This window comes from Aphis gossypii, chromosome 3 (assembly GCF_020184175.1).
Source record: "Aphis gossypii isolate Hap1 chromosome 3, ASM2018417v2, whole genome shotgun sequence".
Taxonomy (NCBI): domain Eukaryota; kingdom Metazoa; phylum Arthropoda; class Insecta; order Hemiptera; family Aphididae; genus Aphis; species Aphis gossypii.
The window spans coordinates 47,612,808-47,640,721 of NC_065532.1; the positions used below are offsets into that span (position 1 = coordinate 47,612,808).

Below are 27,914 nucleotides of genomic sequence, written 5' to 3' on the forward strand. Positions count from 1 at the left end.
GTAAAATACGCTAGTACTTAAGTCATTTATATTTTAAATTTACTGTAAAAATCGTTGAACAATTTAAAAAAAAACCAAAAATAACAAGACGTTTTACACATCATAAACAATATATTGTAATGTGTATATGACGTGACGGTGTATATAAATGGTAAATAATATTAAGTTGTGGTTTTATATTATAAAAATAAAAAATATACGAATTCAAAAATGGCAAACGATAAACCTACATTGATTTCGAATTGAATTGAAATTTATATTTATTTTTACAAAATTAATTTTTCATATTATATCTCTCTATTATATACGAAAAATACTAGAATTTTTATGTTTCAATTAATACACTTTATATGTCAAAAATTAAACAATATAAAAAAGACATGTTATTAAAAAATGTAATAAATGTCTGTAATGTGTTAAATGTTGAGATTAGATTGTTTATTATAAATTATTATTTATTAAAAATACGATTGAGTATTATAATTGATATCAAAATATATATTATGTTCAATAAATACTCGTAGATTAAATAATATTTGCGTATTTTTTTGAATTGCCAAAAATAAAAATACTCGTACATTTAAATTAGTCAACAATTAATGTTGAATATGCATTCAATAAAGCAAACTTCATATATTTGTATCCTATTCTGTCTTTAAAATTGTAGTAATATTTAGAAATTTTAACATTCATACGGATTCGAGTATGTAAGTCGTATTGTATAAATTTACGGTTATTTAATTTTTTTTTTTTTTTATCGTGTAAAAATATTATATTATTTATTTTGGTTCGACTATCATTCGTTTGAGTAATTCACATTAATTATTTTCATTTATTTTTAAGTTAATTCTACAATATTGTGTTTTTAAACTATAGTTAACCATTTATCTACAATGATTTTCATAATTTATTTTTTTTTATTTTTGTAATATTATATAAATGTATGTAATAATAGTTAATATTATTTTATCATGTGGGCATTTTATCAATTCACAAAATTTTCTTATTTTTAGTATTCATTAATTAGTTACCACCCAAAATTGAGTAAACACTAACCAGTCAATCGAATATTGTGTGGATACTAATAATTTTTTTACATTATATTATACGTTTATAAATGTTATAAAATATTATCTTTGAAACTTACCCGTCTTTTACCAAAGCAACACTACCAGATACGTGTGCGTTGTCGGGATCTGGGGATACAGACACTTCCATCAACTTAACGAACTTCCAAGCTAAATAACAAACAAATTAGTATTAAAATCACAAAGAAATAATCGAATTGCCATGTTTTTACATGTTTTTTGCCATGTAATATTAACAACAGATAACCTAACATACAGAAAAATAGTAAATGCGTTGTGCACATAAATTGATTTTTTTATAAACAATTATTATTTTATCAAATGCATTACTTATCGTGAATATTAATTTTTATTTTTATTTTTTTTTTTAAATGTTCGATAACGAAATACGATTGAATAAAATGTTTATACCAGCCTCACTGTTTTACTCTTATGCTTATTAGTGAATTTTAATTCAATATTTTATTTTTGAATCAATACTGACGTATAATTATTGTACATAAATCACATATTGAAAAAATTTATTGCAGTTTTAAACTATTTGAGGAGATTTTCAATAGGATTTTTATCTCAAAATACGTGTTGGTCTAAACTCTAAAGTCTAAACACTAAACTATATATTTTGCAATAAAAATTATTAATTTTTAGTATTTAAAATTGTTTTCCTTAAATCTTAAGAAAACTATCTATAAGTAGGTACTATAAGTATTATATTTAATATTATAAAATTAAAAATATGAGTTTTCGTTTAAAAATCGAATTGGTTGTTTTTAGTAACAAACTTATTATTAGTAAATAATGTATAGATAATTTATATTTAAATAATAAAAATAAAAATTTCTTAAAAAAAAATTAATTATTTTAAAAAGGTAAACATTTTCACTAGAAAAAGAACTAATCTGTTCGGTGTATGTAGGAACCTGCTATAATATGATATTATAAATTATGATGTATAAAAGAGCATACAAGAACGAAAATAATTGTCTTCATGAGTTATGTACTTACTATTTCTTTCGATAAATTGTTAAGAGATAAAAAATTTAAGTGATTTTGTTATTACTATTATTATAATATTATTCCACTCATTGGAAGTAGTTTTTAACCGAATTAAGTACACGATGAACTTACTTTCTACTCAATAACATAATGAATTTGACCGGGAAAAGTAACTCTCGATCGGCGTTGATAGCCGCCGTATCATCTAATTAATAATATTAATATGCTAATTTGACGGATTATCGTGCAACGTTTTCTTTTCCTTTTTTTTTTTGGTAAATATAATTTTCTTAATCGTTCACGGCCGTGGTGGTGACATATTAATTTCGATCTTTAGGCTAGCTGTAGGTCAACGTTTGGTACAATTACGTTGTCCAAAACGTTGTTTGAAAAATATATGAATATAATAACATTTATTATATGATAGCAGATAAAATTGGTAACCACGCTAGTTTTGTAAATTAATTCGAGAAACTACGATGCGCTTGGTAATTAATACAATATGATTGTTGATTTTTATCTTAAACATTTTTCAACATGACGAATAGGTTATAATTAATATCACGCGACGAAAAAATAATGAGTAAAAACAGCATAGAGGACATAAGGTTTAAATAGAACACTTGCCCGGAGCGGAAGAAGCTTAGTAATAATAAAATAATTGAGCGATGGGTTATAATCAATTACCTAATGACCAATAAAAAAAATAGTATTTATAATGTTTTCTATAAACTGATCAGATTGTTTGTTTACTTTACACTGGTATAATATTGTTTTGTGAGATTTAGACTTTCTCGACATTAACCAAAAGACTATAATCGCATATTACTAGGTAATATATGTATTTTTTGGCCAAAACTGAAGATGTAAATATCGAAAAAATAAATTTAATTTAAACAAGTTACCCTATACGATCATTGTATAATGATCGAACTTACACGAAATTATATCATCTACCTAATATTATTTAATTTATCATAAAACATTAGAATTGTGTCCTTTTTTTAATTTTTTGTGCATTTACTGACCTGAATGTGGGTTTATTCTGGCTCGGAGTTGAAGTTTAGTACCAATAGGCACGGCCTGATCGACTGGAAGTTCGCTGTTGTGGCTCAAGTTTGTCAATCGGGCTGGCGCTTCCTTGTATAACGCCACCTCGTATTCAAGTCTACCAGGCGTCTCTTCTACAACTCCAGATACTCGCGCACCGTGTGGGCTGTGGAAAAAACGAACAAGACGTTAAATCATACGATTTCAACAATTATTTTATATACAATTTATAATTTATATGGATGATCATAATATAAGGAATAATATTGGCCACATTGTATTTATTCACACACCCGTATGAGACAGACAATTTACTAGTAGGTATAGCCAAAGCCGCGTACACGTGATAATATTTCTCACCACCAATACAATATTATAATATATAAGCCACAACGCTTTTCAAACTTTTTAAGTTAATCCTATTTCTCTACACTCTTTGAGGACCAATTGTTTTTTAATTTGTTTTATACCTATATTATAATATAATTTATCCAACAATTAAAATTGCTTTAAGATAATCGTTTACACATAAATCGATTATTGAAATAACAAGACATATAATGGATGATTTACTAAAATTATTAAAATTAAACTTATATCTACTTAATACAATTCGTAACCTAAAACACGAGTCAAATTTACATACCTCATAGTTATTAGAATGATTTGATTGGTATAATGCTAACACAAATATCCGTGCACTTTAAAAATATTCGTTGGCTAAGCCTATAATAAAATAACGAACCCCGGGTTTAGAACCACACTGTTCTGTAATATATTTGTTTTATAAATAGCTCTAAAAGATATAATAAACATTATATTTTTGATAAATCATATCGTATATTGACGTTTGTTACGTAGGTATTTGGTGGTACCGCATGGGATGTTGAGTACCTTAAAACGTTTATAATGCCAGTGAAGCCAATCGGAAATCGAATAATAGAAAAATTTTCACACACACACACATCGTACTTCACATAATATTTCGCATCGTCGCGTTTAGTGTGTCATCTTTCATAGGTGTGTGGCAATTGGGTCAGTAGGCGAAACGAGCGGGCGCAAAAGAGATGTCCGCGGAGAAGGAAGCGAGCGCAGTACCGTGAAAATGTGAATTTAGGTTTTTATTTTTTTTTTCGCGATCACGTTCGTCTCGGCTATATTGTTTATTTAAATATCTTTTTCTTTAAATACGTATACGCGTACATACAACACACATGTATCGCATATTATATAGGACATGCGAATAATAATGATGATAATAATACAAATAATGATCGTTTTTTTTCCACCGATATGTCTATAGATCTATTGCAGAAAAAAACATAAAACAATTCTTGATCCGTGTTGTATTGACAATAAGTGGAGGTGTATATACCCACATATAAATAAATTCCATTTAATAATATAATTGTTGTATCAGATGGATATATCATAAATATAATAAACGTAGTAAACACAATACACTGCATTATGTGGATAAATGCGATAAAAAAATGTCGCTTATTCTTTAAATTCGACAAATAATATACCAAGAAAACGTCAACAATTATTATCTGCGCAAAGAGTATTCTATTATTTATGAATCGAGATTTATTCTTTTTTTTTTTATAAAATACGATATTATGTACCTACGTTATTTACCTATAGTACATACCTACATTATACTATGTATGCTATTATATTTCACTCGATATGCATATTTTTACATACTTACATATTATTTTGTACAAAAACAGATATTTTATTAGTTGTCGCATTTGTTTGTGAAGGTTTCTGAAAAAAAATCATGGCTAACGCATTTTTAATGCAAACACCGTAAGTTTTTAATATTACACAATATATGATTGTGTATTTCCTTCTATACGGATATAAAATCAGTTTTTTTCCTTTTGCGCATTATATTAAATGTTTTTTAAAAAAAAAAAAATCAATTATTTTTGTGGTACATATAGAGTACCTATATTAAAGGATTAGAAATTAATTTTAACTACAGTTTTTGTAGTTGCATCTATTGGTAGGTTTATAATGTTCAAATAATAAAAATGAAACAAAATTAGTGGAATTTTACGTAAATTAAATTATTGTTTTATACGTAACTTAAGTTCTATTATCGTACCTACCATAGGCTATAATTAAAACAATCGTATTAAGTATTTAAACTTAACGTTTATATAATATTAATACTGCTATATATATTTCCTATTTTTACGCACTGAGAATTTTTTTTTGAAACATTATAAAATAACACATCTGATTAAATGTGTGAATTTCAAATAAATAGCATAATTCAGCATTTCAAGCCAAACATGGGAAAAAAATACGAACTATGTATAAAAATGTCGATTAAGTATAAACGATTGTTACGAATACGATTGTACCTATGGCTCGACTAACTTCAAAGATTATCCGTTAATTAATCGCTCGTCGTCCATTATAATATTATTTTACCTAATGTCCAAAATAAAAAAAAAATATATAATCGTATTATAACACAGTATCGACGGTACACCTGTTATAATAACGACGAATTATAACGGCTTAAATAATTTTCGTTATCACCGTCGTCGCGTGTAAACCTATTTTATTCAATATCACATGATCGTCATATGGTCGAGATACACTAGTCTGCAAAATAATATATATATATATGTATATATTATATTTACAATACCGACATTAATCTTAATCCACAATTCGAAATAGTTATGGTCACCGAGCGTCGAAATTTAATTTGATTAATGGTTACAACGACGGTCGTCGTAAATATTGCTATATTATAAACACATAATATGGTACTTAAAGTCACAGGCACAGCCTCGTTGTCGTTATTATTATTATCGTCATTGTCGTCATCATCGTGAGTAGGTATATCGTTATTCGTAAGTATCGTTATAGTCGTCGTTGTTCGTATATAGGTATACACACAGACAAATATACACATACAATTGCCGTCACGGTGTGTACTGACCATAAAGTAAAGAACATACCGACAGACTTACTCTACATACGGCTCGGGTAACAGTACTAATATTATTATTATTAAATAATAATAATAATAACAAAAGAAAAACGTAACAACCGAGACACAATAACCGAACTATTGATATCGGTCAGCGCGCAGGTACATATATTCCAGTACGGAATACTCGCATAAGTATAATACACCTATCGCGTCGTATATATAATATAATATAGACACAGCGCCCGTATTACACATTTACACATTTCAACGAGACCAACTGTTTGACAATACCGTTACGGAAAGCCGTTTCTGCACTTTTTTCTATCCTCTTCGTTTCGAACGACCGCCTATTTCCGTCGCCTCTCTTCTGTATTAAATCGCACAATTAAAGTGATATGATATTATAATACCATATGTGAAAACACTCGTGCCTAAAGGGTGATTTATAACCGTCATCGAAACACCCCCCTCCCCCCCCACTTTCCCTTAATAATAACTTTTATTACATTTCTGATTTATAGAATTTTAAGTTTACTTATTATTAAAGGACCATATTTCTAGTTATTTAAATTTTTTTATCATTTGAGAAGTGTCCTGTGACGATACTAACTTATTATTCCTATGAATTTTTGATAGCACAATAGTAAAATAATTACTAAACAATATTATTAATCTTTCAAAAAAAGAACTGAGTACCTATCACTACTTAAATAATTAGAAATATGATCCTATAACTAAATATAGACTATTTTACATAAATATAATAATGAATAACAGCTACTACCTATTAAGAGTGTGTGTATGGTTGACTTGATTAAGATTTATATACTATAAAAATTATCGACCGATTTTAACAAAAAGCAACTGAGAATATTATTTCAATTGAAACTTAACGAAAACTATAAATAGAAATATATCATAACAAATAATCAGGTATTACAGTAGAGATATTATCAGTTAAATATTTAAATCGAATTGATATAATTGCAAATCCACAGGAATTTACTAATTGGTCCTAAATTTTTTAAACAAATTATTTGGGATCCCGTTGAACCAGTCAAAAGATTACTAAAATAAAAGCCACGAGTAATAACAATCACTTATAATAAATGTAGATATAAAAAGCGGGCAAGTGAGTACCGCTCTGCTGTACATTAGGTGCCGTATGGATCATTATTATATATTATAGGAGTGTTAAATTTGAATCCAATGATAGTTATCATTGTATACGAAAAACGATTCTGAACAAAGATGATTTGTCAGCCTAGAATATAATTTCTAGTGGTTGGTGAAAAAGGTGGTTTATGTTTTAATGGCCTGAATACAACAAAATTTAAGTTCTTTTATAATAATATTGTAAGCTAAACTTATGAAAAACCTTGTATTACATTTTCAACTCTTAGCTACTTATACAAAAATTTTTATGAAATATACCTACAAAATAATTTGCAAGTATTCATAGTTTTGACGAATTTTTGTCAATATTTGAACTTCAAATGCTAATAAAAAAAAATTGTGCCTATGTATTCTTATAATTTTTTAATCACTATAATAATAACTTATGAGGAACTTTGCATTAAATTTTCAAGTATTTTGATAGGGCCAAAAAGATTTTATCGACACTTCAAAAATATTTTTTCAGAAAAATTGAAAATTTCAGTTGTCTATAATTAGCTCAAAAAAAGTCATAATATTTTGAAAATTAAATCACGTAAAGAAAACGCGAATCTTAATAAATGGTAAAATTTTCAAGTATCTACGACTTATACTTTTTGAATAATAACAAATATCAAAAATCGTTTGAGGCTAAACTGTTATTTAACGCGGTTTTTGTAAAAATTTAAATTTCAAACACTCATAAAAATTTTTTGTCTGAATCCGGTAGAGTTTTTTTTACAGATATTTGAAGAAAAATGTATGGAGAACCTTGTAAAAAATTTTCAAAACTTAGTTATAAAAGAAAAAAATTTCATGATTTTTCAATTTCAAAATTACTAGCAAATTTTCGCGTTTTCGACAGATTTCGTAAAAATTTGAACTAAAAACGCTTATAAAAAAAAATTGTGACTAACGATTTTTAATTTTTTTTAGCTACATTAAAAACAACTCATAAGGAACCTTGTATTAAATTTTCAAAACTTTTTGGTCATCCAAAAATTTTTTATCGATACTTTAAAAAAAATTTCTCAAAATAATCGAAAATTTCAGTGGTCTATAAATAACTCAAAAAAAGTCAAAATTTTTTGAAAATTTAACTATATACGGATACCACTGACATTAACATTTGGTGAAAATTTCAAGTATTTTCAGTGATTAGTTTTTGAATTACAACCATAAAAAAAAATCGATTTGGTCGAAAACTGGTTTTGCGTAAAATTTGCGTTTTTCCGTCATTTTTTTTTGGTTTTTCCCGGCGCTTTTGAAAACTATTGGAAATTTTTTACTTTTGACCCCCCAAAGTACAAACTACATTCACTTTCCTATCCGAAACAGGGTCCACTTTTTAAAATCGGAGCACTTTTGCTGCTCCAAAACGTGGTGACAGACACAAAAATAAAAAAAAATAAAAAAAAAAACACACATCATTGTAAAATCAATACATTCATCACTTCGTTCAGAATCTAAAAACAAATTTTATGTCTGAGAGGCTTATAAAAACAACAAAACACTAGACTTATTTTAATAATTCAAGGAAGGTTTAGAATGTATAAATTATTTGTAGATAGGTATAACTGTAGAAGTATAATATTATAGCTTGCCCTAGTATAATGATTTCAAAATGACGTTTTTATATTTTGGTACCAATAATTAAAAAATTGAAATTCCGTGTTTAGTGCACACACTCTCATTATAATGACGTGTACGTGCGCACATGGCGTTGTTATAGATTTTTCGATATTATAATTTAGATTGAATTTGACCGTACTGGTACCTATATAGTATATATGTATGAGTCGATAGATGCGTAAAAGCACTAATGGCATACCTGTTACTGCGGCGTTATTCACTAAGTCTAATTAATTTATTTTTGGTACGCTCGTCTAATATTCTACGACAGTGTGTTTCAATATTAGGTTTTCGTTTACCGTTTTTTCCCCCATGTTATATACGTAAACGCGTTTTACACGCCAATTCAGACCGTATATCATAACGAAATGCGCTTTTTTTTTTACATCCAAACAATTAGATAAAGTCGTCAAACACACCTCACGAAAATAATAATATATTATAATTTCATGAATTTGATGGGTTGACGCGTGTGAGGTATTTATTTCAAAAAAAAAAAAAATCGCAAAACCACGTATCACAATTACGAGGATGCTGTCGTTTTCTATGATTGATCGCATCACAGCGAAACGGATGCTTCCCTCACGCGCGGACAAGATTTACCAATAAATTATAATAATATTATATTATATATGTATAGAATTATGTGGACTTACAAACTTCCGGCGAATCCGGCGGCTTTGTTCTCGATCACAGTCGGTTCTGGTGGTTTGCACATTATGATCAGCTCTTGGTCAGACATCATGACGACGCCGGGGAACTGCGGAAACCACACTCGGACGTGCACAAAACCCTAAAAAAACATATACGTATGGTGATCAAAATATTAAAAAGATTTCGTCCGCACAATAATAATCGGGTTTGAATTCCACGTGACATCAATTAATGGGTGTATTATTCTATAATAATAGTAGATGCCTAAAGGGCTGAGGATATAACTACCGATAACCTAACTTTATGAGTTATGATTTATCTATTGTAGAAAAAATGCATTGTTTTAAAAACTATAAATTATTTTAAAAATATTATTCTTAAATCATTTTATGTCGTTAAAAACTAACTATTAAAAAAAAAAATGTAAATTTTTACAATTTTTTATAGTTATCATTTTTGAAATTTTTATTAAAATATTATTTAGATTATTTTAATTTATAAATGATAATTCGGCTGTGTAGGTTAATAACTATCTGCGAGTATTTAAAGTTTAAGTTAGCAAATTAGTACTTTTTTTGGAACAACACATTTTAGGTTATCCTCAAAAAATAGCACTTAAAATTTGTAACTTAATTTTCATGCATTAAAGTATTTAAAAAAATGTTATCCTATAGTAACAGTATGTATATCTTTATTTCATTTATTTCGAAAAGAAAACATAATAAGCTACACAAAATAAGTGTTATGTCTATCCTGTAAAATTTGAATTTCGATGTATAATGTATTAAAATAATTGTTTAAAGCGTACCTATAGTTAAGCGATTGCCCACGAGCCACCTCAGAATGTGTATATAGAATCGACCATGAATCAATTATTATTGTAGACGTATATGAAATATGACAAAGGCTCGGACCTTTGAATGGCCCTGCGGGGTTGAAGTATATATCACTGCGTTCGAACTACGACTGACGAATTTAATTTTGAGACTCGAATAATTAAGATAGATTAAAACGCATCCAATAATAATAATAATAACCAATAGAAAAGTAGTATAGTAAGCATAGCGCGCTGATTGGCTGTATGATGTGAAGCCCTACATATTATGTTGTTGTTTAATAATAATTATTATTATTATTCATTTAACGACGTTAAAATATTATTACATAATATATTTCTCGTATGTAAAAATAATGATATTAATGTGAGAAAAAAATTGTTTTTATTATCTATGCGTATATTTATGAGAAATGTATAAACACTTTAAATTATTATTATTTTGCGTAACTAGGTATAAGGTACGTAAAATGTATAACATTTTGTGATCGAAATAACTATAAGATGACTAGACAGGATTTGAAACAGCCCCACGATTTGCAAACAACTATCCATGGGGGAGTAGTACGCGGGTGACAGCTAGTATAATATATTAATTATATTAAAATTAATAAATTTAAACATGTTTTGAAATAATGAATGATTTGATAAAAGAACCTATTTTGATGTATAAGAGCATTACACTAAAATTTATTTTTTTAATTGTATGTTGTATGTTGGATTTCTATTATATGCCATCAAAATTTACAACATTATATCCTTACATTATTCAAAAAATCTTTCATATTTTTTTCCCTGACCTTAATTATTATTGTTCAATAATTTATTAATAATCAGTAATTTTTCGAGGAGTGTGTTTATTTTTTTATTGTTTTAACTCTAAAAGTCCTCAGCTGGACTCCCTAATGATAATATTATTACCATCCGTCAAATTACGTGCACACATCCGGTAGAGATCATAATATAATATTGAAATAATTTTATGCGATCCCCACCGGACTTCATTAATCACGCACAACAAATCGTGGTATGAACGATACGAGCTTCTGTATTTTTTCTTTTTTCATAAACATTATGGGAAAACAGAAAAAACAAGTCAGCCTGACTTGTATATGCTCTTGATAACAGTAGACTAAGATGGTAAAATAATTATACTTATATAATAATATAATAAAAAACGAAAATTTGTAACTTACATTTCGCCTGAGCACGCCACACCGCGTGAAGTCGGTGACCAACAGGTTGTAGGTCAGCAGCGATACGTCCGACAAATCGGGTCGTATCTGACAGACTGGATCGATCAATGGATCGACGGACCGGTCATCGGCAAACAGCGGGTGCCCCTTGAACCCTTCGGGTTTCTTTAGCCGGGCGGATATCACGTCTTTGACTCCTAAAAGTGCTTTTCCCACCCTCAGCGAGTCCGTCGAAAACGAACACTGTATTTCAGATACTATAAACATAACAAATTCAAAACATTATAGTATCATACATTTCTAATATTTTATTTTATAAATGACGAGATCGGTATGCTATAATGTTTTATGAAAAAATTCGGTATTATTTCGAGAAAACGACTTTGATTTGGGAAATATCGGTATGAGATTAATTACGCGTTTCAAGTACAGTCGTCACACGTATTTATCATCTGGTACACGAATCAACATTGGTTTATAAATGTTAAATAAAAACTCAATATAATATTACAACAATAATTTATCACATTACTCGAGCGACGTCAAATTATTATGTTTTCTTTACTTTCGTTAGACGATAAAGACGTTATTATTATTATTTGCGTGTTGGCTTATTGAAACAGATACGCGCAAACAATACATACGTACAGCATCGTCGTAGAAGATCTATAATGAGACAAAATAAATACTACCACAACGACTACCGCCAATAATTGGGAGCGGTTAAATCTAGATCGACGCCGACGCCTCAGCGTTTTCCACACTCGTCTGATCCAAATGTCCAGATTAAAAGTGTATTTAGTGTGAAACGTTTTCGCTGGGCCGACGACGATAATACGCTGAACACGTTGTAAAAAATAAATATGTGTCATATAATAATATATAATAATATATATGTATTATACTATATTAAATGAAAACGAAATTAGGACGTTTCCATTGCTGGATCAAAATATAACGCGAAAACAGTTTCAATTCCACTACATAATTTTGATATTGTAATTAAGTGGATGCTATTGAGCACAAGTGCACAACTATAGATATTTTTGTAGAAAATGCGGTAAAATTCTAATGACGATTTCGCGTAAAACGGAATAAATAATAACATTATATACATGCCGTCAACACGATTAAACGAACGAAACGTGATTGTTATAAATTATATAAATTATATTCACTTACCATCGTAATCTTGAGTAGAAACCTCGTGCGTCTGAAAATTAAATAAAAAAAAAAAATTAAATACTTTAATATTAACTGAATTACTAATATTTCATAATATTATATTAGTATTGAACATTGATGAATATCGCGATAAGTAGAAAACTCGTTAATTATTTTCCTGTTATTAAAAATATATTGTTTTATAAAGCACGAATCGAAATACAAATCGTCCATAGTAGACGATTGATCCACTTTTACTGCGGACACACAAATATATATATACAATAACCATATCACACCGATAAACTTGACCGTAATGTCGTTGTCTTCAAGCATCACACTTGATTGATTAACGTGAAAATTTCTCCGACGAAATTCGCTCTTTAGTTATATTTCTTTACCGTCTAAATACGAATTAATAAAAACCCGAAAAACAAAAACAAAAAAAAACTGAGAATGCCTATATACCTATAAGTGCATTTAGAATACTCCGTTGACGGCATGTAAATTATAACTATTATAGTCGATTAAGTGTTAACGACGTGAAAGACGAAAGATTTATTTATTTTTTAAACTAGAGATTTAAACGATGTGTATATTTTGATAAATAAAACGTCCGTTAAATAGAAAAAAAAAGTAATTTGTATTGTGAATAGTATAACTATATGCATTATATATTAAATCGATGTAAGTTCTGCGACGTAGTTCTTAAAATTGTATAAACGAAGTAAGTATACAATAATATAGTTTATTCTTCGGAGGTAAGAAAATTTCAAACATAATTTTAATTGATAAACATTTAATTTTAATACCTACCTCAGAACAGCTTAAATTCGGGCTATATATTATATTATATATAAATATACTCGTATTTATGTAAAACATTTGACCGAGTTTAATCGGATACAAAATAATATCATACAATTCTGTGCATTTATCTGATGTATTAATTATTATTTAATTATTATTTCGTTTAGCGCGGAGAACTCGTTTTGACTGATAATCACTGTGGTGCGAGGGGGCGTCTCAGCGATGGTTTATGAAAATCTGCGATTTGGGACACGTTCGTACCGCGAAGCGGACGATAGGAAATGTCACAAAACATTTCCCATAGAAAACAACGTTGTCTACGAGCGCGGACTAATAAAAATCGTTATTATACAGGGAAAAAAAACGACGAAAATTAAAATTAAAATAATCGTGTCCTGTTTGCCAACGCGAACGGTGGAGGCGGCGTAACGACGAAATCAAAAGGAAACTCTTCCGTCCTTTATTGCCGGTATACTTACTGAGCAATAATAACGACGATAATATTATATTATACGCGTATCTCTCTGTCGATCAGTCGGGAAAACATCGTCAGGCCGCGCGATACGTATCGCACTAACTCACACAAGCGCGTGCACTCGAAAGGAACCCAACCACAGTATGCTCCATGTGTGTGTGTGTCCGTGTTTGCAGCCCACGCAAAACGTACTCATAGACGGAATTAAGTATGATACCCATTAATGATTTATATACGCCGCGGCATATATATAACGTAACGGGACGCGATATCCGACAAGCGAATCACCATAATATAATATAATGAATAATAATATCATATGTTTTACGGAGGAAAAAAAAACCATACCCGCGTACGTACGAGATATAGCTGCACGACGAACAGAATCTGTCGGCGGAATTCCGAAGAAGCAAACAGTTTTTCCGGGCACCGCGCGTCCTATATTTAATACATATTAAAGGTTTGTAGATATATGTGATAACGATAACGATGCGACATTGCTACAGTCGACCAGTTTTTTATAGTCTCGTTGTGCTGTTTGTATATATAATAATATTACAACACGGTAATGGGTCTAAATGTAGGCATATATAATATTATATAGAATAATGTTGCGGAGATAAAAATTATGATAGTAATACGCGACCGCATCGATTGTCCGTCCGAATCGTGATTTGTGATATTTTTCTGTTTTCCTGTTTTCCTCGACGTACCGTATTATTATAATATTGTTATAGGTAAAATGTTTTATATATTATCGTCGGTGCACACGCCGACACACATAACTGTTCCCGCGGAAAACGGCTCGATCATCCCTAAACAATATAATAATATTATAACATATAATGTAGAACCGCCGCGATCGTAAGTCATTGTTGTAACAATATTCTGTACAAGTACAATCCATGGGCAATATGCGCGTATCGTGAGAGTATATTAAGCAATACATTGGTATAAATGATGCCTAAACTATATTATATATTATTATTTCTATATACGAGCCACGTCTTTTCCCGTTTGTTTACGTTCGGTATTTTTGTCGTTTTTTCGATTTTTGTGCCTTGATAGGTCGCGGGACGTGGAGGACGACGTTCTCGTTTTGGCTTTTTTTTTTTTTACGTTTTTTTGTAAACCGCCGAGTAACGACTGCGCGTGTAGTAAGTATATTATACGCGCGTTACACCCGACGAAACGCGTATAAGACGGATAATTTCCGACCGGTCGGGTGGGCGGGCGGCGGCGTATTCGTTCGACTAAATTCTTTGGTCCGCTGGATCAAAAATACGGTTCTTACGAGACGTATTCAGGGCGCGACGCAGACAACCATAATAACACACCGCGTATATGGTACACCATTCGCTATGTCCAATGATGGTACCTCGATGTACAACAATATTGTACTTAATAATATACCTCGACCTGCAGCTACAACATAACTGCAGGATGATGCTAAGTGTGTGAGTGGTAATGTAATTGTTTTTCGTTTTTTGTCGCATTTCCTTTTCGTACGGATCGTTTCATTAAAAAATATAAAAATATATATGCCACGGTATAAACGTAGGTGCATAGTGTTAGCGAGCGGATATGATGGTGCGATAATATAATTAACATATCTCTTACACACAGCTGTAATCGAAAAAACTATATAACTTAAATCAGACAAATCAGTCCAAAAATTGGAAATAATTAGCTGATAGAAAAATCTGCCGCTCCACCCTCTTTTCGCACAAAAAAAAAAGAGATAAAACGACTTATATCAAATTCATCGGATGCGAGAAGATAACATAATATAATAATATAAGCTTAAGTAGCGGTAACCTCAAAACGTTTGTGCTCCCTGTTGTGCATGTATATAGCTGACTTTATTATCTTATCTCGTATCAAATGAAAAACTTTATACTTTGTTTTTGAGAAATGAAATAATTTTTTATTAGAAGGTTGTTTTAAATTTTCGTACTGTTTTACTTGATTTACGTTAAGTATTTTATGTATTAAATGACTGCGTACAAGAGTTATAACTTTATAAGTTATATGAACTATCGCTGTCACGTCTACAGTCCGCTCACAAACTATTTATACACATATGTATATCGACTACGATACGTTTAAGCCGAATACGTAAAATATTATCTTTACAATATTTAACTTGTTGTATAGTAAAATGCATATTATAAATTATAAAGAAATAACTGACCGTTTCGTTTGGAAAACAATAATTATTAACGTACAATGCACACAATATTTTATTATATTAGTTGTACCACGTGAATAAGATTTTGTATCCCTATACTAACAACATAATAACATTGTAGTGTTTATTTTTATTTTGACTCATTTTTTCTCGTGAAGATGAAAAAGAATGAAACCATCACGTCGACGTTTTATTGTTGTTCATCATTGATTGTTGTACTTACAAAGTGATGCAAGCACGTACTAAAGTGAAAAAAAACATTTAACTGTCGATTCGATCGTATATAAATATAATCAACATTTTAACGCGAAACGTTTTTATTTTTCAATCACTAGGTCGCATGTAGTTTATAGTATATTCTAAACAACATAATATTATTATTATGTTTTATCATTAACAATTATATTATTACTATATTCGTATGTACATGGTCTCGGAAACTTGTTTAAACGGTCTAAACGTATATTTTTTTTCTATTTACACCGATAGTCTTTATCAACATATCAACAAAAAAATACAACTCAATACTTTACTTTCTTTTTTCGTCAAATTAAACTTCACGTTTTTGCTTCCAATTTAATTACAACTATTGCAATTTTACAAATACGAGATGAGAAGTGAGTATGCGACCTCTAGTACGTATCAACGTCGTACGTGATGTCGATCGTTTGAAAATCACAACCTGACGTTTTTATTCCATGAAAGAGGTTTATACACTTACTGGAATTCGACGAGCATAACATTTTCATTGATGTTACGTGGAATCGATGTATTAATACATTATTATTTTACGTAGGTATTCTATTTCTTAGCTTATATCGCTCATCAAAAATAATTACTAATTCAGAACGGTGTCACGTAAACATTAATAGCAATCAGATGTAAACAATTTACTTTCAAATAATTAATAAAATATTTTATGTTTTGTTTCATTAGTTGTTTAATACTAATGAAACCGTTGAATTTGGGACGAATTTCGATTATCGTTCGTGACGAACGTCTCCGCAAAACAAATCCATACTCGATATCGGACTTTCAATACGACAATATATCATAAACAACATATATTTTAATATATTTTATGCGAATTGAATAGTCGTTGCCGTTTTACTTCAATATTGAAATAGAAGATAATTAATAACTATAATATAATATAGGTAACTATAACTATTAATTATCATAGAAATATCTTACTTATACGTTATAACGATAATACGATTTATTATTTATATTACTTATTATACTTTTGTTAGATACAGTCATACAGATTGTAAGTATTTGTTTCGTTTAATAATAAAAAAAAAAAAGTTACAACGATATAAAATTATTTATAAAGTTTGTCCTATAAATTGACTTAGAAAATGAGCATCTATGCATATCTGTGTATTTCTCTACATAATTATAATAATATATCTAACCACTTAAGTATTTGTCTGTCAACGTGCTATATCTATAACACTTATAGGTAAGTTTATAACACATAATATTATATTGTGCTGGTCAGGGACAAACCAAACTAACCAATCTATTATGATACAGTACCGCAATACAACGATCGGTGACAGGCAAAATCCAAAAACCTCTCGTTCGCACTACTTTCGCGACACATATCTTTATTTATTAAACCCGTGTTGTGGTCCATCTGACCGCGAAGCATGATCGCTGGAATCCAATTCCAATATAAAATTATTTTGATTGTTATTTATGATCACCGTCGCACCGTTCTCTATATTATCAACATATTATTATCGTTTTCTTCGTATTTGCTGGTACATCGAAATATTAAATTGTGTCGATAGGGATTATACACGATCGCGTGTCAACGTCGATGACGACGCAACATATAAATAACATACCTATACTATTATAGGAATACTACCGAATTCTAATAATAAAAGTACTTGTTTATTTATAGATAAAATATTTTAGAATTAATGAAAATTCCGAAAAATTGCAAATTAAACCATATAAACATCATCGATCAGAAAAAACATACCAAAAATGTATTGTACATGCGTGCAACAATTAATAGAAAAACGATTAACTTATATTTTCAGGCTTTATTAAAAATTCAATTCAAAATCAAATGTGCGTGCCAATTTATTATGAGATTGTTTCGACAATACACATTTTTATCGATCGATAACTTTTGCGGTTAGTTATGTATTATATTATTATAATTACAACTTATAACTATAATAATTATTGTTATAGTTATAAGTTGTGCAATTTTTACCTACTAACTGATATAGTATTGTATAAATAATATAATTGAATGTATAGTAAATATTTATAAGTACGATCGTTAACCACACCGGTTAAACTTTGTCTACTGAACAATCTTAACTTTTAATTCTGAAAAAGGTGGAAGCCGGAAGGGGAATTTTACAAATGTATTTTATAATATAAAAATCATGGATATTTGAATTTGAATTTTTGGAATGAAATTCGTATACAGCCTAAATAATGACTATTACTAGGTAAGAATGTTTAGAAATCTCACAATGAGTGGTTCTAAAAACATTAAGGCCTGCAAACGATAATACATATAGCCATAATATAAATGTTATATAATACGGTAGTTATGCGTATATAAAGTACCGGTGTGTATAATATATATTAATATTATATTATAATATGTTTAATATTACAATATCGTATATTTATTGTAATGCAATATTATTATGACGTGGTGTCGTTCCCACGAATCCGGTCGATCGAAATATTTGTACAATATACCATCGCACCCGCGGCAGCGCTAATCCGACCGGAAAACGTCTGACGAGAAAATTGCCGTGCAACCATGTCAATACAATAATATTGTTATTATGTATTGTATTACACTCACGTTTATTAAACTGTTCTTCGGAAAACGGCAATACCCCGATGCATACTGCAAACGCAAAATATTTTTCAAGTAATACTAATAATATAGTGTTGATTATAATCATATTATAGTACCTAATATAACAATATAACACAACGTGAATATAATATGTACTTGAAAAATATAAAAAATCAAAAATACAAAGTCGGTAAATAAAAATACAAAAATACATTGGAAATCCACTCGGGATAGGGTAAGTATCTATACGTATATCAATCTGATAATTATTGTGTGTATATCTGTGTGTCTACCATTAAATTACCTGAAGACTTATAATCAATATTACTACAGCTGAAATTTAATCACACAAAAATAATATTTTAATTTCGTACATTGAATACTTTGTATTTTGACTATGTTTTTAAAACATTGATAGAGTTACAATATTTGTAAATTGTAGATGTATGGGCACAGATATAAGGAATAATTATCAAATATAATCATTTGTATTTTCCTAGCCTGTTTATCGACCCACTAAAAAATAAGCTCACAATGTTTGTTCAATAATACAAAAAAATTAGGTTAAACTTTTTTCAAATCAGACTTTTGTTTTTAGAATTGTTGTCCTAGATTCACATTTCACGTCAATACGTCCTGTATGCGCACATTGTGCACAATGTGGATTTAAGTCGTGTATTAAAGAGTGTACTAGCCTCGATAGTGATGTCCGGACATACGAAAATAAGATAAAGAAATTAATTTGATAAAGAAATTAGCATAAATTTAGTACGTTACACGTCGCTGTACATGTGTAAAATGTCTCAAATAAGTCGTGTTGCTATTATTATCATTAAAATCTAACAAAATACTACTTTGACAAATTCGAAAAATAGTCAAACATGATGTGTGAGCGCACGCTCGCATATTAACAGAGCTTATATTAGTTATAATAACGAATAATAATGTATTAAACATTAATGTACAACTCTAGGTGCAACCATCACGTGCATACATTACTGCAGTTTTTCTTAAACGACACACGGCAGCTGCAATTAATCCTTTTCCAACGGATCCGGTCTCCCGTGACCAATTTTATTCGCGTACGGCCGCGGCATCGCGTTTATTACTTAAAAATTATAATATTATTACTACAGACATCTCAGTATCATAATATATTAATTATTTATGTTCTACTGCACTGCATATATAATTTATTACGGGACCAGAGTTGTCGAAATTATCCGTATACCTACGCTAGTTAATCCGGTCGTGGATCCGGCCCATTTGCCGCTGTACGTGTGGCTCACATGAGTTCATTATATTTTATATATTATTATATTATGATGTGTTTGTATAATATACAGGACCGACTACTTGTAAAACATAAAAATATAGGTAATAATGCAATAATATAATAATAATAATATACAAGTATTAAGTACATTATATATTATTATGCTTCGGCGCCGTCTCGCACACATTTTTACTACGCTCTAATTAGGTAACTGTATTTACGATCCATACTGCATTAAATCTCATTCGCTCTTCTCGTACCTGGAGCACTTGCATCAATCGACTGATATAACACCCGATTTATATAAAACACATAATAATATATAATATCATGTATACTCGTTTATATCATGGCCGGAAATTACAAAATATATAGTCCTATAGCTGTGTTCGGATATTTTTCCGATGACTCGGTTTAACGATATTTAACTTACTGTATATTGTAATAATATTAAACACTTATATTCGTCATATATTTTATATAAGTATTAAGGACGCCCATAGCTGTATTATGGTAATATAATATAGTCATTCCGGTAAAGGTAAAAAAAAAACATAATTTTGATTCAGAGCATTATTGATTTTGACGGTCATTATATTAGAATATAGTATATATTCAATGCTTCGGTTTAGCTAGATATTCAAAATTCCAGTTAACAATATAATACGACCTGTATTATATCGATAATAACCGTATTTTTTTATCTGTGATACATTTATATACTCTTATAATATTATGTATACATAGTACATATATGTGTAACGTTTCAAGACAAAAAATCCAATACACAATGTCCCTAGAATATAATAAGGTAATACGAGTAATTTTATAATACGCCCGTAGGATAAATATTTAATTGTACATATTACCTATATTTGATTTTTCTTTGTTAAAATTATAAGACATAATTTGTGTACTTTATACTTTATTCAAAAAATGTATTTTAGAGGTTTTATTTAGAACACTATAGATATGGTGTTTCATAAAGTACGCAATTTTCGAAATTGCTATAAATCACGCTGATGGTTATACTGAATTGCTCCATGGTAGTTAAGTTCAATAAAAACAAATTACGAAATATTTAATTTCTAATCGAAGTGATAATAGATGACAAAAATAATTAAAACATGGTTGATAATATTAAAACAAAAAAAACCCCAAACATTTCAAAAATTACGTACTTTATGAAACACCCTTTATTTATTTTGTGCTTGTTATAGATATATTAATTATATGGGTACAAACAATAAATATATATTATTCATTTCAATTAATTAAATATGTCATCTCAATTATTGAGGTTTAGCTCGTTATAAACATTTAGTGAAATTTATCATGGTAGTTATTATTTTATTAACTAAAAATAGTTAGTAACTATTCTCTTTCTCATAACTATTCAAAGCTTCCATTACTTATACATTTTTTAACTGAAAACCGGGTACTAAAAATCTAATTTTTTAAAAAGGTTTAAAAATGTATATGATTTAAGACATAAAACTTAATAGTTAATATTCTAATATAATTTTTAAGTAATGTATGAAAACGGGACCTACCGGAAATCACTAAATTGATGTTGTCTGTCTTACATTAACCTATTAATTATATGTATCATTTTAATAAGACTGTAAGAATATTAATATAAATATATACTTTTCAGAATCTGAATAATTATTGTTCTTCAACCGTACTCTTTGAAATTGGATTGACCTAATTGAGAATAGATTTTACGATACACCCTTGTCGCAGTTTTCGGACATTATACGTTAAATACTAAATTATTTATACCATTGTATAATACAGACCAATTTCATGTATATGTATGTATACAATAAACATATATATTAGAAGTCGACATGAGTTACATCGTTGTTTATATAATGGTAATAGGTACATTAATTCAATAATACATTTAAATGTTCAATTCAATTAATTATAATATGGCTTAAGAAATCTACCATTGTTTTAAAGTTAGTCCAATTGTTTTAATAGATCGCATCGCGACGAATACTGTTATTATAATTTGCATTGTATTGGGTTACATAAAATACCTAATGTATAATATGATAATGATAATATACACATAGACGGTCAATGTGGGTCTTTCAAACCGTTTTGTGCGCTAATACCGATCGAAAAGACTTTAACGAACCGTGAAAACGTACATAACATGAATGTGTGTATAGTTCATATAAATATATTATATATTATGGTACAGTGGCACACACATCAATAATGTGGATAGAAATATAGAATCGTTACCAATAAGATGTTTGCAACTATATACCTATTTTCAGTATTTTCTTAAATGTATTATACATTTATAAAGTAATATTTTCATATTTTGGTCGAAATATTACATTATAACATCTCGAAAAAACAAATATACCCCAAGAATAATCACCGGTCGTTTAACCTAGTTTTTCAACCAGAACAGAGCAATTTTGATTTGTACGCTTCAAATATTGCGATTTTATTGAACTTTTAATCTTGTAAAAAATGTATAAAAATCATATTTGAATATTGATTGGTTAAACACAATGATGATAAACCACTATAAAAATATACATTTTATAATAATATAGATGTATTTGTATAAACTCAGAAAACACACACAGCCAAGTAATTCTTCTTCATTTCTTAACCAATAGTTATTAAATTGAATAGGAACTATTTTAAATAATTACGTTTAAAATGTTTTTATAAATAAAAATAAAACCATAGGAACTAGTTTAAATAATTTCCCGATATTATTAAAAACGAACAAAACTCATTGAAATGTAATTTGAACTAATTTCTCTAATTGCGTAGACCAAATTGTTCTAAATTTCTAGATTCGTGTTAAATATTTTAATTTTATATTACAATGGAAGTTAAAAAATCAGGTGTGGGAACTCAGATAATTGAATCGTCCAAACAATAATAACAAAACTATTAGTCCATATTATTTAACCACAATTTGAATAAACTTATACTACGTTGAGAATATTATATATATTATTGACGTAATAATACTTGTGAGTTGTGGTGCTCGAATTAATGGATACTCTAATTCTTATTCACTATACTTGTAAAAATAAAAGCTATCAATAACTCGTATTTAGACCAATCGAAGTACGAGTATATGTATATACATCTTATCTTAAAAAACGTCAAAACTCGAAATAGGCACAATAATATTATTCTCATTTAATTGGACGTGCGTTTATGAGATTCAAATAATTGGTTGAAAATGAATAGACGAATTTTTTTTTTTTTATTATTTACGCACGAATGAAGTGATTTTTCTCGTTCGTCGGTAATCGATCGTAACTGGTCAATCTTTGCTGCATTAATCACTCAAAAAACAACAACGATAATAACTACTACAGTGGCACGTATATTATGAACATTATTATGGTAACCTGTACTACGGTGATAAGTATGATTTTGCTCGATCGACGGTAACCGATCGTAACAGGGCCTCGCGATCATTCGGCGGTGTATGCCTACCTTCATCTATCGACATCATCAACGGACAGTACCGTACATAAGACATTATTTATTGGCGTAAGACCAATGCATTACACGACCGATCGGTGCGTGTAAAATACTATTAAAAATCGAGAAAAATAAACATTTTTTTTGATTTTCCACTCACCTTGAATACCGCTAACAACAACAGGACGACGGCGCGAAAAGCGGTGCCATCCATTTTCGGGTGGGCGGCGGTAGTAACGGAGGATACTCGAGCTCCGGTGGTTTCGGGGACGACGGAAAACAAAAAAAAAAAAAAAAAAAAAAATCCCGGGAAGGATTTACGATGTGCGAAGTAAAAACAACAACGCGTCTACACTCGACAGCGAAATAATACTCTTATTAGGCACCGTACGTGTTTATGTATAGTATCGTGAGAAACCTACTCTAAGACGAACGCGATTCGAAAAAATATTTTAATATATTATCGTATCGAAATAATATTTTCTATCTTGGCGTTTATCACGCGATCAAACACGAAATCCGCGGAGACGACACGGTGGCGACGAACAATCGACAACGACGGTGTTTGCGGTTTGGGCGCGACGAACGTTGTGGCGTGCGGAAAACGCGACCAACGGTGCCTTGTGCGATGGTTTTGCCGCGACTCGGAAACGCGCGCGCGCGTGGTGTGGAGTGGTCGCCGCCGTCGTCGCACTATCACCGCTGTCACGGGCCAGCGAATCAACGCGCGTTCCTGTTTGTTATTACTATGACTATATACCAAACGATTATACTATTACTATTACTATTACCTATCTTATTGTTTGAGCGCCGCTGACAACTACTACAGCGGTCGTTGTCGTCGTTGAACCACATACATAGGATAACAACACGAATACGTAAACACGGTTGGGATATCCCTATACACCCGTCTTTTATACAGTAAAGGCGGGTTTTTGTGTACGCGCATAAAAATACTCTTCTGTGATTGGTTGGAAAGTATAAACTTTCTGGTATAGGTACCAAAAGCTTACCATGCATTGTTTATTCGTATGGCAACCATGTATACCAACCTATCGCAGAAAATAATTATCTATGCACGTACACGTCGTACACGTATGTATAGTGAAAACCCGTCTTCAACGGTCAAATTTGATCGATAGCAGCAGTAACCGATTTTAAAATCTTAAAAATGTGTCATGTTATGTTAAGTTATAGTGTTTTAAAAGTTAATTAAAGTGTATTTGCACTATAGAGTCTAGCCAAATTATAGTAATTTATAGTAGTAAGTTAATTTACCGCTAAAATTAAGCGCTTACCAGTTACCGTGCTTACCAGAGTATTTTTTATAATAGAAGTGTATGTTATACAACCGTGCGTACGTGCATGTTGATAAACGTGCACGTACACGAAAACGATCCAGTGGAAACCCACCTTTAAATGCGAGCAAAGTGTCTATAATACGAGTTACCATTATGATGATATGGTTATACACGGTTGTGGTAATCACTGCACGTGATTACGATTAAGAAATACAATATACGATAATAGGTATATGTTTATTGTTTTACCTTAAAGTTCTATCTGACACAGTGTCATGATTAAGAAATATATACTTTGATAATATAGTTATTTTTATAAATATTCAGCGGAGAATTGAATGTTTTGATTTTACAATGATATGGTTTAAGAAACAAGACTAAATTTAAAAATACTTTTAAGTAAAAAAAAATGTCAACTTTCAAAGAGGTTTCTTGTAGAAAATTAAAAACAGTATTTTCGGATCCAACACGTTTAAAAATAATCAGGACAAAAATACTACTATAAGTAAATATATTTTTTTTTATTATATAATATAATACTTATAGGTAATAAAATAACTGTTTGGTTACCAAAATGTCGGACCGTCTCCGCTTAGATTCGTTGATTCTTCTATGAAATGATTTATCATTGAGTTAATATTATACAAATCCTTTGTACAATGGTCGACTCAATGACAAGGCATTTTTTAATTGTTTTAAATAATATATTTATATTATGTTTTATATTATAGTATTCTGTTTAACTATTATTCACTAAAAAAGTATATAAATGTATGTACTCTAGTAACTCTTAAAAAAAAAAAAATTACTAATTGTATTTTTACTCCTAAGTAATTATGAATTTGATGATTGAACATTTAAAGGAATATTTGAAGTGTTCATAATAACAATAAGTAATAACCCCACTAACCTTAGTGCTCTCTTATTGTATCACACTTGAATATAACAGCATATCTTGTTCAATGTTCATATGGCATGTATATATTATTATTGTCTACGAATTTAACCAAAGTACATATTATATTTATCACAGCTGATATAATATACTCGTCAATAATATTGTCAAATGTATTATGTCTGTATTTATGTTATAACTAATAATTATGCTGATCACTTACCAAAATACGGTGTCCATTTACTATAGTGTAGCTGATTTTTAGTTGAGGAAAAATGAGGTAGACATACACTGTTATTTTTAAGAGATCGGTCAAAAAAGAATTACTGCCCTGCAGCTATAAAACATAATAATAAGTAGGTATTAAGTATAATTCACTTGAAGTTTTTTTAAAAAATATAATGTAAACAGTAAGGTTTACATTTTTTTAAAAACTATGGGAGGTTTCGGAAGAGAAATTAATCAAAAAAATGTAAATAATTGTTTTAATCACTACCGTGTGGTATAAAAATCAATGACATTGATAAAAATAACAATGCTTAGCTAGACATTTATCAAATTACGATGATAATAATATTAAAAGAACACGTGAAGTCACTTTACAATACCGTAGACGTTTTTTATACACTTTACTTGAGTAGGCTACTGTAATGAAGTGTTGAATTTTAATTTTAATGATAAATTGATAAATTATTATTGCATACGAAAAACAGTTCTAAACTGAGACAGTCTATAGTTAATATTTCTGTGAATATTTTATTATTAATGTATATTGCTACGTACTAGTAATTTAGTTTTCTAGTATTAAAATGATAAGTTGAACTAATTTTTACCAGAAAAAAATATGCATATTGAATAATATAGGTACTGTATACTTGTCTTGTAAATATACTATAATATAATATTATAAAGTTAACGATTTTAGATAGATATTGTATACGTCCATACTAATCTCAACTACTATTGGGCCAATTTTAATAAAAATTATTAATATTTATTCACAGTGAAAATTCCATATAACAAACTTTTATTTAACGAAATTTTCTATTTAACAAATTATTTTGAGAGCTGTTCCTCAGACCAACAGTGATTTGTCAGACGCAGTATCACAGAGCTTGTAACGACACCTATCTAGGTACTACATTACTGCATTACAATCATTTACTATCATTTGGACTTTTATAAGTATTTTGAATAAAATAAACATTTAAAATATTTCACTAAACTGTGTTAAAACTATTTCAAACTTCATTCACTGGCCTGTACTCTGGGTGTTCGCAACAAATTATAGAGTTGCTTATTTACTTTCAAAAATTAAAAATTAGAATTAAATAGATTGAAGATATTAGATTAACGCATTAAATAGATCACCAATATATTTTATATACATTATATACAAGTAATGAATTAATCTTTTTTTAAGACTATTATTGACCAATAGTTTCTCTCGAATATAACTATTTTTTACAAATCGCACTCGATTTAATATACTGTACATTTTACAATTTATTCGAGTAAATAATGCCCTCGATAACTATATATCCCCTTTTTATGTTGAATAAAAAACTGTACATTTAAAATGTGCAATTGTAAGACGAAAATCATGTATAGTAAAGAATTATAACTTATAGATATTTAGATTCGTATTTAGATTACCTCAAAAACAGCAAAACCTTTATTTTTTTCAATCAGACAGCGGTATATTTTTCCATTACTAATCGGCAGTTACGTCATTTTGTTAGCAAAAATAGGTAATCTAATCTATTAAAATAATATCACACATATTTTAATTAATTTGTAAGGATATGTTTATAACACGGGTTATTTATTATAGGTTAAATACTTATTCAACTTTGACATGTTCACATAAATACAAGATTCGAGTTGATATTGTTTTGAATTCATTCTCTGG

The 27,914-nt window shown here is 29.3% G+C and overlaps 1 protein-coding gene across 2 annotated transcripts in view; it reads right to left on the bottom strand.

Moving 5' to 3' along the window:
* Positions 1-27,914, bottom strand: part of LOC114120877 (uncharacterized) — a 45,873-nt gene that overhangs the window by 5,700 nt on the left and 12,259 nt on the right. Inside the window, exons 1-6 of one of the 2 annotated variants that reach the window (XM_050204867.1) lie at positions 23,967-24,447; positions 12,751-12,781; positions 11,569-11,825; positions 9,540-9,676; positions 3,113-3,300; positions 1,148-1,238 (exon numbers count right to left, since the gene is read on the bottom strand). In XM_050204867.1, coding sequence (XP_050060824.1) covers positions 1,148-1,238; positions 3,113-3,300; positions 9,540-9,676; positions 11,569-11,825; positions 12,751-12,781; positions 23,967-24,020 — 758 coding nt within the window. In that variant the 5' untranslated portion in view covers positions 24,021-24,447. Of the gene's footprint in view, positions 1-1,147; positions 1,239-3,112; positions 3,301-9,539; positions 9,677-11,568; positions 11,826-12,750; positions 12,782-23,966; positions 24,448-27,914 lie in introns of those variants that run through there. The other variant, XM_050204868.1, reaches the window with a different exon arrangement.